Here is a 12,996-nt window from a genome sequence, read left to right on the forward strand (position 1 = left end):
TTTGTTTCCACGGTTTAGGGAGGCGTATGAGAGCGAAGGAATGTTGTATAGCCCCGTGCCTTTTGATTAAGGATTCCACTTAAGAGGTGACCCAAGACTGTACATCAGAAATCCTATTTGCATAGGAGCCGCTCCATCAAACCTCGCCCTCGCAGCCCGGACACGGGTATCCTTATACCACAAACACCCTCAGCCAGCCACAAATGAGCATATTGAAATCGATATGCATTTCTCTAATATACCTCCGAGCCAAATACAAATTCGTCATGCACACATAACAAGGTAAACATCTCCAAGCACTTTCGAGTGACGAGATCTTATAGAACGTCATCATATAATTTAATATTTACTAAAGGTTTATGCACACCTAAAATGTGAAAATGTTCATTGGAGAGAGCAGTTATGATTTCGTTTTGAATAATTGTTTTCACATTTTATGTGAAACGAAACAGCGTGAGTGTAATGACAGACAAGCACGCCTTACCTTTGTTGATAATCGGTCACTAAGTCCTTGGATATCATCCGCGAGTCTCGCACAGCTCGCGGTACAGCATTCCTGTTGCCCCAGCTCGGTACCGCCATTAGCGCGCGAAGTCACCACTGTGGCTTTACAGTGTCGCAGGCCGCCTCCATACCGTTTCATTTACATTAGTCAACAGGAATGAAGCATCCCGGTATGAAAAATTGGACAGACCCTCCGGTGTGTCCAGATCTCTCACAGTCAGTCACTCTTTCCATCGCAGCGGAAATCCCAATCACAGTCGGCCACATTTGCATAGCGCAGGGCGAGGAGGCAGGTCTTCCAGTTTCTCTGTAAACACTGCGCGGGGACAAGGTTATTTTTTAAATTTAATACATGCGATTAAAGAGCCTAGAACCTTGAAGGAGCACAGTGTTGCTACAGAAGGTGCGGTGTCCAAACGATTGCTGCAATATAACCACTTGGGAAATCATAAAAAGTTCATGTTCACGGTTACCCATCCACATGACCATCCTCGGCCAATCCCAGGACCCAGGCACTCATAAAGTTCTATCACAAAGTTGTAAATTTTCATAAAACAACAAGGAATTTATTGCATTTCTTCATGACTGCTTTAACAGCAGTGGTTCCTCTATCGCCATCTTTTTCTCTCAAAAAGGAAAGGCAAAGGGAGGATTTCTCTTCTGTTTTGCATAAAATATTTTGTAGGCCGATCGGTGGGACATAAACGTTTCTTGTGAGGGTGTTTTTGTGCACTTATGAGCAATTAATACAACTATATTGCTCAGATATTTAATATCTAGTCTCTTTTCTAAAGATGTTTGAAAGGGATATCTTTGTGTGCTATTGGCACAATGCGTAAATGTTATGGATAGCAAGAAAATGGAGGACAAGACTGGGCTTACATTGACCTTTTTCCTGTTGTTTAGTTATATTATCATTGTATTGTTGAAATGTAAAAGAAAAAAATTGCATAAAAACAAGAACTACTTACAACAAAAGGTAATGATGAACCAACATATCTCATTGAATAGTTGCATACTCAAATTACATCAATCTTAGCCATTTACGTTGCTTATAGGTTAATTGCTATGCATTCTCGAGGCCTTTGTTCAGATGTTAGATATGATTTGCATTAATATAGCTTGTATGAGACCAGCTTTATGTATTGACGGTGTATTGGTGGTGTATGTTCAGAATTAAACCATTTTCAGAACAGAAAATCTTGCACGGCTACGATATAGCATTGAAAACATAGGCTTTGAGGCGTGTAAGCTAAACAACAAAGCATTCCAGTCTACCAAAATGTCCAATAGGAGATACTTTGATAAAGAAGGCTTAATCGAATCACAACCATGGAAATATGCAAATATCAACATTCAACTGAATATCTATGCTACAAAAGGCGTGCGTAAAATATTTCGCACTGCGGCATATAATCGCCGCATTGTGGCCAAGGCCCAAATCATAAAGATGTCTTCTAAGGAGGTACTAAAGAGAATGAAATGCATTTGCATCCTGGTTTCGTTTTCGTCTAATATACAATAACTAAACGATGCCATTTGATGCTTCCGATAAGCAAATGAAATATGTTGATTATTAACGAAAATGAAAAAGGAAAGTCTAAAGTCTGAAGACGAGTATTGTTACAGGGCCTGCAATCCTGGCACATGAGGGTTTTCGTGAGCGCCTGTTTCCCATTTTGTTGATTTTTTTAGCTACTTTTATGGTGGTTTCCGGTCTTTCATCGATGCAATAAACGCATTAGTTACAACCCCCAATATATGCCTTCTTTTGGCCAGTGTTGTATGCACAGAACCAAGGCAGAGACTATAGCCAACAATTCCAGGGAAAACGGGTAGATTTAACATCCATAGGTTAGCCTAAAATATATACCACTAAACTAAATGTTCTAAATAACTCAAATGCTTGCATCAATAAACTAAACAGGGTCGAAATCATGATACGGATAGGCTGTTTATAGCAATACCAGTATCCCTATTATAATCAATACTAAACATTGGGATGCGTTAGAAATGGAAACAGGTTAGGCTACCTTGTCTTTATAAACACAGATTCAAAATAATATTCAATGAAAATTATAACACTTTGCTATAAGGCCTACAAATGAATAGGCCTATTTATTTATTTGACCAGACTAGCCTGCCAGTGGAAGGCTAGCCTACTATCAACAAAATGTGATAATGTGTGGAAAAAAAGTGTACTAAATTCTGATAAGATTGTGGATAGTATCATGCTGTCACAAGTTTTGTTAAACAAAAGGCTTAATGTGGACTTATTTGTTTAAATGAATTTAAGAAGTATCACCTACAACTGTACATGTAGCCTAGGCCTAGTCATTTAACCATCATAAATGTTAACGTTTGTCTTTTTATTTTAAATCTTCGATGTAAGAATATTATTTCTGATTCACCGAATAGCCTAAGCCTCCTCGATAGGCCATCGCATAGGCCTATGCATTACAAACATAGACATTTACATTTTAGTCATTTAGCAGACGCTCTTATCCAGAGCGACTTACAGGAGCAATTAGGGTTAAGTGCCTTGCTCAAGGGCACATCGACAGATTTTTCACCTAGTCGGCTTGGGGATTAGAACCAGCGACCTTTCGGTTACTGGCACAACGCTCGTAACCACTAAGCTACCTGCCAGCGATCTCATATAGGGCCTAAGCATTTATGAATGTAGAATACACCCAATCCAAGAGAAATCCAAAACATTTTGTTTTTGTAATTGATTAATTTTTGTTTTATTGACATGAACAGAACTCTTGTGCAATTGAATAAGAAATAGTTCCTCACAACACGAAAATATACAAATTCCTACATCTCGTGGTCCGGTGTAGGCCACATGTCAAGAATAAAAACAAAATACGTAAAATCAATTGACATAGGGGTAAAAGCCCTTACAACAAGTCATAAAATACACATCCAGAAGATCACAAGATGACAGAGAATGAAAATATAATAACTGATCTTAGTTTCCCTTTTCTTGTATATAGGCAAATTTTCCCAACCAGGGTTTTGCAATATTTCAGGTCTACGTCAAAACACTAGACAATATTGATCTAAATCAAAATGTAAGCAACAATAGCTTATTTAGTATCGCTTAGAAATCAATGTAAATTTATTTATTTATACAATTTCACTGTACTTTTAATAAAACAAGACGTGGCTTTAGACTACATGAATAAATCATTAATCTTATAGGTAGTATTGTATGTTTAACTCAGTGTAAGAATAGGGGGACGCGGTTTTCCCCTACGGTTTTAATATAATATCAGTCTCATGTAGTGCTCATTAGTCTTTTCACCGTCCGTTCGCCGTCACTACTGTCTTCATCCTCATCCTCCTCGCCCCCCGGCGGTTCGGCTGCAGGGGAGCTCCGTCCGGGCGTCTTGTTCTCCTTCTTCCACTTCATCCTCCGGTTCTGGAACCAGATTTTGATCTGCCTCTCGGTGAGACACAGCGCGTGAGCGATCTCTATGCGTCTTCGGCGGGTCAGGTAGCGATTGAAGTGGAACTCCTTCTCAAGCTCCAGCGTCTGGTAACGCGTGTACGTCTGTCGACCTCGCTTTCTGTCTGCACCTGTAAATAACAGAGGCAGAGCTTGTGTGAGAACGATCGAACAGACAGAAATCGAGAGAAAACACATTTTATTTTTTCTCAACAAACTGAAAGTAGTAAAAAATCCAATCAAATCGAATGCTCTAGATAGCTTGTGTAGCTCCGTGTAGCTCAGTTGGTAGAGCATGGCATTTGCAACGCCAGGGTTGTGGGTTCGATTCCCACGGGGGGCCAGTATAAAAAGAAATGTATGCACTTACTAACTGTAAGTCGCTCTGGATAAGAGCGTCTACTAAAATGTGTGTTCTTTTTTGTAACTAAATAATAAAGCTTTGATAAAAGTGCATGGAAAGCATAAGTCCAGTGGAGGGAAATGTTGTGAAATTTGCTGAAATAAATCAAACAATTTTGTTATATTCTGAAGATTATATGATTCGAAGGATTAGTTGTGGAGAGGATATTGTTATTATTTACTATCTTCTCGGAGGTTAAAAGGCAACTGGTGGGAAATCTTTCTCATATTAATAAATACATTTCTGAATCTAGCTGGGCCAAATGTACTGCATCTGTTGTGCTACCTCAGTAGTGGCCTATGTTGTAAACACGCCTTGCAGAGCAAATATAAACATCTAAAAGTCACATTTTAGGAGCTGTTTCCACTACTAATTGCTGTACAGTAAATAGTTTTACAATCCCCGCAGGTATAACCGTTGGGTAGTATAGAGGGAAGCTGATGTATAGGCCTGAATGGAAGTGGTAGTAATTTCCACACTGTTCTTTTGTTATGGAATTCTAGTCAAAAGTATCACTTATCAGAAATATAAATAAATTGCAGTGTTTTTTTCATTAGTATTCCTGGTCAGATAGCGTCGACTGTATAGCTATAGGCCTACCACAAATCCTTAGTGTCATTGTGGCCTGGAATCCAGCAAAGTTTGATTAAAATAATAAGTAAATAATAGTAATAAATAAGCAATATTTGTAATGAGATACTATAGGCCTCTACATGCTTTGTATTACAAGTTTAGGTAATCTATAGGTTTCCTATTCCATCATATGCATAATACATGATATTTTTGTAAAGTATCTAAACAAGCCTTATACTTAGAGCCACTGCTTACTTTTCATTCACATTCATGGCGCAATTAATAGAAATAGGCTCTACCTGTAATTCTAAATGGACTGATAAACATTATCATTCAATTGGCAAGGATTCAAACCAATAGTGGCAAAGGGCACGCAAGTTCCTTCCATAACCGGTAGCCTAGCTTATACAATACAAGTAGGCTATAAAACCATAAAATCCAGCTGAAAATGCTCAGCTGTATATTCATGCATTTCCCTTTTGCACAAAATACCTAACATTCCATTGCCTTGGAACAGAAATGGGAGTTTTGGTGTGCTCAACAACACAACCTCCACCACACAACAGGACCCCTATCTCGTAATGGGGCGTAGGGCCTTCTTGAATAAACCTCGATGGCATATTAGGCGAGGAGCAAAACATGATCACTCCCTGTTGACATACACAAGTGGTTTTACTTCCAAAAGTTCCGCATACGACGCGAATGGGACGGGTCTCCTCCCGTTTCCGCTCAAGGCAGACATCTAATGGAGTCTGAGCTGAGCTGCAGCACTGTGGGGTTTTATTGCACGCCGTGGTCACTGGTGTGGTTCTCATTTCCTCTCTGGCGACGTGTCACATTCTGGGTGAAACTGGCTCGAAATGAGACAGGAGGAGGTTTGGAGGTCTGGGGAGCCAGCCGAGGAAGGGGAGAGGGAGGGAAAGAGAGAGAGCGCGAGAGAGAGTGAGAGAGGGGGGGGGGAGATATTCTTATTGATTATATGTTTCTCTGCTATGGTGTCCAGCAGTGATTTGTGTTTCAGCAGAGAGAGACGGCTTGGCTGGAATTCTTCTCCGTGAAACGCAGTTTTGTCAGGAGTTTTAACAAGGGCGAGCATTGTGCTCTCAGAGACCCTCTAGTACACTCACGCATAGTCTACAACACACCCGTCCCGGAGTATAAGACATTGAAAGTTAATGTCTGTGAGAGAGAGAGGGCTCTCTCTCTCTCTCTGTGTGTGTGTGTGTGTGTGTGTGTGTGTGTGTGTGTGTGTGTGTGTGTGTGTGTGTGTGTGTTTGTGTGTGTGTGTGTGTGTGTGTGTTTGTGTGTGTGTGTGTGTGTGTGTGTGTTTGTGTTACTATCTATCAACTATATTTGATAAGGGTATTATTTATAAAGTGACATTTGCTTGAGGATAAGTTATAGGTTAAAAAAAAACTATTGATGTCTCATCTCTGCAAGATTATTTTGTGTGTGAGTGTGAGTGTGAGTGTGAGTGTGAGTGTGAGTGTGAGAGAGAGAGAGAGAGAGAGAGAGAGAGAGAGAGAGACTACCTGCCTGTCTGTCACTGTGTGTACCTACTAGTCAACTCGAGCAATGTCTTGATTTATTATATTTATTTGTGTATGAATAGTCTTAGCCATCGCAAACACAAATGAAGCTATGTCTTTATACCAGGTGCCTCATTAAATTACACTTGAAAATCTAAATTAGGTCTCCTATACGCAAATTAGCAGGAGGTAGGCTGGCAAAGAGAGATTTTTTAAAAATTAAGTATGCATATTTCACACAAGGACATAAATAGCTTACACACAACTTTACACGACGAGTGTAAATTTATGAGAAAACGTGTGGCAACGAATACCTGCTGGTAAATGTCAAAAGCCCTGCTAATGAGGACGTATCTGTTTCAAAACTATTTATGATGTTGTACGTTTTACGCCAGAGGCTAACAAGAGGAGGGAGCACTAAATTGACAATTGACTGATAGGAACTTTGTGGTAGTAGTAGCCAAGGCCTTGAGAGGTTACTGAAAATCATTAGACAAAAAGTTGTCAGCCACTATTTCACTTCGAGCCGCGCGCACTGAAAGTGGTTGTTACTTGATCGTGTGTAATTGTTCACACACACACACACACGTTTTACGCATGACATTATTTGACAGTACACTTAATCTAACGCTGGTGTAACATGAATTGCTATTTTGTAAGCATATTTTTCTCAGTCTAGATTTACTTGTTTGTTGTGTGGGCTGTAGGCAGCTGTAAGGCCCACTGAAACTATTCAACAAGCCAGTTCAGAATGTCAGACAAAGGCGTTTCTATAACAAAACAACACAGCCTAACATCGCAGACCAAGAGCTAACCAACTATTAGCATCACAGTATTTAGAGTGTTTGCAACATTCGGAGGCATTTATGCGATAATAATGTAAGCCAGTGAACACAGGGCAGGACCAGGCATCTGGAAATCATGCTGTGTTGTAGAGTGCGCTTACCATGAGATCTTATCGAAACAGCATAAACAACAGAAAGCGATGGAATAGCTTAAGTAGGCTATTTCTTTCTACCCGAGGACGGAGTAAAATAATCCAACGCCCCCTCTCTCTGTTTTAACACAATACCGCCTAATGAATATTCAGATGTCTTAAATTATGGTTTTATTGAGGTCGTATAGCAATAAAATATCTGCGCAGGCAAAGCGGCGTAAAGCATAGTTCAGGAAGTCGGCCTGGCCACTTCGCAACCGCACTGTTTAAAGACCGTTTAGCGTAATTATTAGGACGGAGCAAAGCCCCATTCCTTTCTCCCCTCCTCTTCTTTTGAAAACATACATTTTAAGCTCACATACCTGAGCTTCTCATCCAGGGGTAGATCCGTAAACTGTCCTCGTTCTGTCTCTGCTCCGCCTTACCGCAGCTGGACACCTTGGACGGGTCACCACCGGAGCAAATCATGGAGAGGTTGGGGTGTTCAAAGTGGGAGCAGTGCATGTTCACAGAGCCGGTGCCCAGCCCGTACGCAGAGGGATACATGCTGTGGGTTTGGGTGGGCATGTTCCCTGCGTTATTGTACAGTCCCGACAGTGTGGAGGAAGAGGAGGAGAAGCCTGCGCCGCCGGAGCCCGAGACATAGCTGCTGGCTCGCGGTGAACTGGACGCAAAGGCGCAAGAAGTTTGCTCGGGAAAGACCCCACTTGGAAAAACCGAACTTGCAGCTTGATATTTGGAAAACAAAGCGTTCGCATAATACAATGAACTCATAATTTGACCGGTGATTTGTAGGCCGGGAGGTTTTAGTGTCGGTTTTACGAGGTACTGTGATATATTACAGAATTACAGTCTAGATTTACACCAAAAATCACCCCTTTTTCCTCAGGGGCCACGTGACGAGGGCCATGTGATACAAACTCGTCCAATAACAGAAGGGCTTCCTACAAGCTCAGCTAATGTGGAAAAAGTGCACCACTGACCATACACATAAAATACTTTAGTCTATTCACTGTAAGCCAAAAGGTAAGCCTACCTCTAATCAAGGAACTAACTAGAACACAAACAAATCGATGGTCAATAGAATATATTATGTAATCACCCCGCACGTTGCACAATGATAAAAAGGGCTGATCCTTACAGATATCCAACTGAATGTATACAGACAAATCTTAAAATGTCCTCGACTTCTCGTTGGACACCACACAAATAAGAAACACCTATTTGTTTCCATATCGATTTTACTTAACCTTGTCACAGTTGGGATCTCTCAGTAAGTTCTGTCTGTAGGTCTCTGCGCACGCAGCCTCTACTATGTCCAGGGACCAGTGGAGCCCACTCTGGGAGAATTTCTGCTTCAGAGCATCCCTCAGTCCACAGCAACCATCTCCAGCACGACGGGGAAGCTCTGGACAACACAAGCACTTTTGTTTTTACAGAAGAGGCCAGTAGCTGTCTCGAGTCGCCTCGGGCAACTTACAACGCTCTCCCGGTGTTTGACAGGATTCACCCTGGCGTACAGGTGCTTTTATGCACCATTTTTTTCTTTCCCCCTCTCGAATAAGACTCAACATGAATGTGACTGTTATGGGAAGTGAAATATCTTCCAGGGCTGTCAAAATAGTCATGTGATTTAGCTAGCCTTTACAGTGTGGTTCCACATGCCACGGCCTTATCTATGTCAAGTTTGTGGGGAGATAAACATGTATGAGACTTGAACAATTCTGACCTTGCGTCATCCCTACGTTGTTAGAAGTGTGCACCCAGTAGCATAAATACTAATTGGTATGGTGAAGGTTTCAATGCACTTGTGTCATTTGGGTGAGATTACTAATTGGTTGAGTCAGTCTGTGTGGTGACGTGGCTACTGGGATCCACACCTTGAGAGGAAATGAAGCAGAGAACAGCAATGATGCCACAGAATTATCGCTTGTAAACTTTATTGTGTCCTCTGTCTTCCGCCGCTTCCAGGTTTAGACAATAGAACAACGGGATGAAGAACAATAAAGCATATCATCAAGTCCCCACAAACTAATTCACGAGTAGCCTACAGTACACATTCTGTTTAAACGAGGCGTCACATGACATCCATTTTTATTTCAATGGTATTTTTATTCATTTTTTTGTGCGCATGCTTACCCAAATAAGGAAGACAACAAAATACCATCAATCAAAACTAACTAAGGAAGGACAAGTGTAAAAAGAGGAAAGCCTACAGCATAAATAGGCAGTTTCATGTTGTTGGAATTCATTATTCGCTACGTCATCATAACATAGAAGTGAGAACAGTAAAAAGTGCACAATTTAACTTAAAAACTATACAGCTGCCATGATAATTGTTAATGACAAAATTCTAACAATATAAATGTTGGTTTTTTTTTCACGATAATTGTTCCACAAAGAAAGGACGCAATTTTTAACACAAGAATACTTTCCAACATCAGATAAAAAGTACAAATGCTTAATTTCCCGTTCAAATGTTTCGTTTTGTCTCCCAACAACCACAATGTCAATGGTCCTGTCCTTTGTCACCGTCAGGAGACTTTCCCATCGATTGAAGCAAACATGGAACTACTAGCCAAAGACTGCCATGTTCCGAGACAAAACCACATGCTGGCCCCTCTACCCTTATCGCTCTCGCTGCCTTTTCCGCGGTGCTGATCTTGACCCCCATCTCCCTATAGCTTACATTTGCTTGGCTTTGTCGCAGTCTTCCCCGGACGAGTGTGTCCCCGCGCCCTGCTCCTTCTGTCGTTTCTCCTTCTCGATCTCTTCCTGCTCTGTCTTACTGCTGGGGAATTTGTCCTTGTTGTTTTCCTTTTTCCATTTCATCCTCCTGTTCTGAAACCAGATTTTGACCTGTCTCTCGGTCAGTCCCAGGGCGTGCGATACCTCGATTCGCCGCTTGCGGGTCAGGTAGGGGTTGAATAGGAACTCTTTCTCTAGCTCCAGTGTCTGGTAGCGGCTGTAGGTCTGTCGGCCTCGCCTCCGTCCGGCAGCTACTGGCAAAATGAGGGGACATGTTTGAGGAACACATACAAGCCATTACAAATAGCCTGTACAAGTTCACAAATGCAATCCTCTTATCTCCATCCCCAATATCCCCGTAAGCAATTATTATTGTCTAGGCCTACAGAGTGAAGCTATCAATTATATAATCCACTAATTTTTATATCCCCGAGGGTTACATAAACCTAGATTGACTTCCAAGTGATTTATCAGCATTGCAATACAATTCAAATGATTGGATATTCAATGTCCACACATTCATAGGATATGAAGTAAAATCCAAGGAAATAATATCTGACGCCCACACATGTAGGCTACTCGATGCATTAGGTGAAGCCATAAAGCGCCTAACATGTGGGAAATGGCCACCTTGTAGCGAAATAATCCCCGAGACCACTGCAAGTCGTAAAAGCGAGTAGTAAAACTTTAACCGGGGTGAGAAGTAAGAGTATCAGCTGCGGGCCAGCTCGCACATGGAGAAAGAAAGCTTTGCTCTCCTTTCTATTCCCCTCTCTTCTATATGGCAGGGGTCATTAAACTGTAAAGTGATTCGCAAGTTTTGGACACCATAAAACAATAAACGCGCTTTGTCTCTCCGTTGGAACACAGGAAATGCACTTCAGCCCTAATTGCGGATGGTTTAAGGTTTAACATTTTACCCCTTTCCCGCTTTTCATGCATACCCACCAGCAACGTTTCATTTTGAGCTCTGACTTACATTGCGGTCGCATCCACGGGAATAACTGCGTTGGAGAGGGGCTCTGTTCCGTGCTCTCCGTCTCGTCCCCGATGCCACCAGCGGCTAGCTTGCAGTCGTTGTACTGGACCAAATCCGCGTCCTGGGGTCCAAAAAGGGTTTGCCTCTGGAGAGCGTCGTACCCGTAGAAGTTGCCCGGCTCTCCATGGCACGTTACGGCGCAGGGACTCTGTTGGTAAGGGGCACTGGAGAGCGTGGGCGCGCCGTGGTGGTAAAATTCCTGGATTTGAGGGGGATGTTGGAAAGTTGCTCCAGTGCCTGGTCCATACACTACTGTGGGTCTACTCCCAAGGTCCTGCGCGAACCCGCACTCGTAATAATTGGGACGTAAAGAGTCTCCACTCTTGTATTTGGAGAAGAGAGAGTTGACAAAATATGAACTCATCTTTTGTTGTTGTTGGTTTTGTTGTTGTTTGTGATTATAAAGACTCAGGCGCTGGAGAGGAAGGCAATTGAAGAGTTCTTGGGTAAAAAAAAAGAACCCAAGCTGGTTCGCAATATATGAACTAATGTTGTATTTCAAAACACCCAATCTAAATAGCTGAAGCCACAATCATGCCGATTCCGTAAAATCGTCTCCACTGAAGTGCTCCTGCATCACAATTCCGGTATGAGGTGCCAGTTCACAAACAGTTTTCTGTGATTTACTCCGCTGCAAATGAGTTGTTTCATATTTTGCTGTGTCTTTCCACGATAATTTGCATCTATTATCGGGTCCTCATCTCATTGGCTTCTCGCATCCCACACGGACACTGCTCTGCTCTGCGGGCTTCTGATATGGAAGGAGTGAGAGAATGAAAAAGGGAGAAAAAGGGAAAGGGAGAGAGACGGAGAGGGAGCAAGGGACTAGGGGAAAGAGAGGGGGGTGGAGGGAGAGAGGAGGGGAGAATATGCGCATTAATATATTCAAGCGGGTAAGTTAATGAGAAATCTGCCGCTTTGCATCAGATCAAATACAGAGCGCCCCCCACCCACCCCAACTTACCCATCTTGGAGAGATTGATTTTTAGCATGTAGCCTAGCTAATTGGCAACCTAAAGGGAATGCACATATAGCCTACTCATTCATTTCTAAATTCTAACGAGGTGGGTTCCTCTTTTTCGAAAATGTCAGGGTCGCCCTGGCAAATTGTGAAAGTACACGATGTAATTGGTATCAGTTTTAACAAGTCCTATAAATGTAATTGCAGTTCTAAAACAACTTGTCAAAGCCTCGGCACCAGCGTCTGAGGCTTGTTGAGAACAAACGAGGTAGTCAGATTTAACATTTTGATTATCGTATTTTTATAAATATTATATTCATAAAGATGTGAAGATATCTGAAAGGAGCCCCACTCGTGGTATAATGGGAGAAAGTGGTTGTAAATGGTTTAACAAACTATGAAATGCAATAAACGCCGAGGCTGTTGGTTGTTTACACCTAGCATCAAAAAAGCTGTTAGGATTTTATGAGGTTCCACGACCAAAGCCATAAATGCTTCACTTGGAGCAATTTCACCGATACAGAAATATTCAAGTATTTAATTGTCATTTTAGTTGTGTTTTCCATACGGACTGTCATTATAGAAGCTGATATTTTAACCCCTATACGTATTTTCTGGAATAACTAACGAGGGGATAACTTGTGGAAAGGTTGTGTTCGTTAATGACCTCATAAACACGAAAATATTATTAGGATTGGGACTCAGATCAGTTTTAAAGAGATCATAGGCCTGCCTATACGTGACTGGTTTAATAAATAGGCTGAGCGTAGTTTGCATTTACAAAATCAAGCCAGGACGAGTGTCGTCGGACATTAATTCAGAATTCTAGTATTAGGACAACTAGCCTA

The 12,996-nt window shown here is 41.8% G+C and overlaps 2 protein-coding genes across 3 annotated transcripts; both read right to left on the minus strand.

Annotated features, from left to right (window-relative positions):
- Window positions 1–3,232: 3,232 nt before the first annotated feature.
- Window positions 3,233–8,264, minus strand: hoxb7a (homeobox B7a). The gene is made up of 2 exons (XM_041880811.2): window positions 7,763–8,264; window positions 3,233–4,089 (listed from the first exon to the last, which is right to left on the minus strand). The coding sequence occupies exons 1-2, from the start codon at window positions 8,172–8,174 to the stop codon at window positions 3,788–3,790; spliced, it is 714 nt and encodes a 237-aa protein (XP_041736745.2). The 5' UTR covers window positions 8,175–8,264; the 3' UTR covers window positions 3,233–3,787.
- Window positions 8,265–9,310: 1,046 nt separating this feature from the next.
- On the minus strand, window positions 9,311–12,031 carry hoxb8a (homeobox B8a). Of its 2 annotated transcripts, none has more exons than XM_041862799.2 (2): window positions 11,128–12,031; window positions 9,311–10,402 (listed from the first exon to the last, which is right to left on the minus strand). In XM_041862799.2, the coding sequence occupies exons 1-2, from the start codon at window positions 11,549–11,551 to the stop codon at window positions 10,086–10,088; spliced, it is 741 nt and encodes a 246-aa protein (XP_041718733.2). In that variant the 5' UTR covers window positions 11,552–12,031; the 3' UTR covers window positions 9,311–10,085. The 2 variants fall into 2 exon arrangements, with proteins under 2 accessions (XP_041718733.2, XP_041718734.2); XM_041862800.2 differs by having other exon boundaries at window positions 9,311–10,399; window positions 11,128–12,027.
- Window positions 12,032–12,996: the final 965 nt, after the last annotated feature.

This window comes from Coregonus clupeaformis, chromosome 35 (genome assembly GCF_020615455.1).
Source record: "Coregonus clupeaformis isolate EN_2021a chromosome 35, ASM2061545v1, whole genome shotgun sequence".
In the NCBI taxonomy this organism is placed as follows: domain Eukaryota; kingdom Metazoa; phylum Chordata; class Actinopteri; order Salmoniformes; family Salmonidae; genus Coregonus; species Coregonus clupeaformis.

Coding starts and splice junctions, on each gene's coding strand:
- hoxb7a (XM_041880811.2), bottom strand. CDS start 8,174: ATGAGTTCATTGTATTATGCGAACGCTTTGTTTTCCAAATATCAAGCT. Junction 4,090..7,762: donor CCCCTGGATGAGAAGCTCAG/GTATGTGAGCTT, acceptor TGTTATTTACAG/GTGCAGACAGAAAGCGAGGT.
- hoxb8a (XM_041862799.2), bottom strand. CDS start 11,551: ATGAGTTCATATTTTGTCAACTCTCTCTTCTCCAAATACAAGAGTGGA. Junction 10,403..11,127: donor CCCGTGGATGCGACCGCAAT/GTAAGTCAGAGC, acceptor TCATTTTGCCAG/TAGCTGCCGGACGGAGGCGA.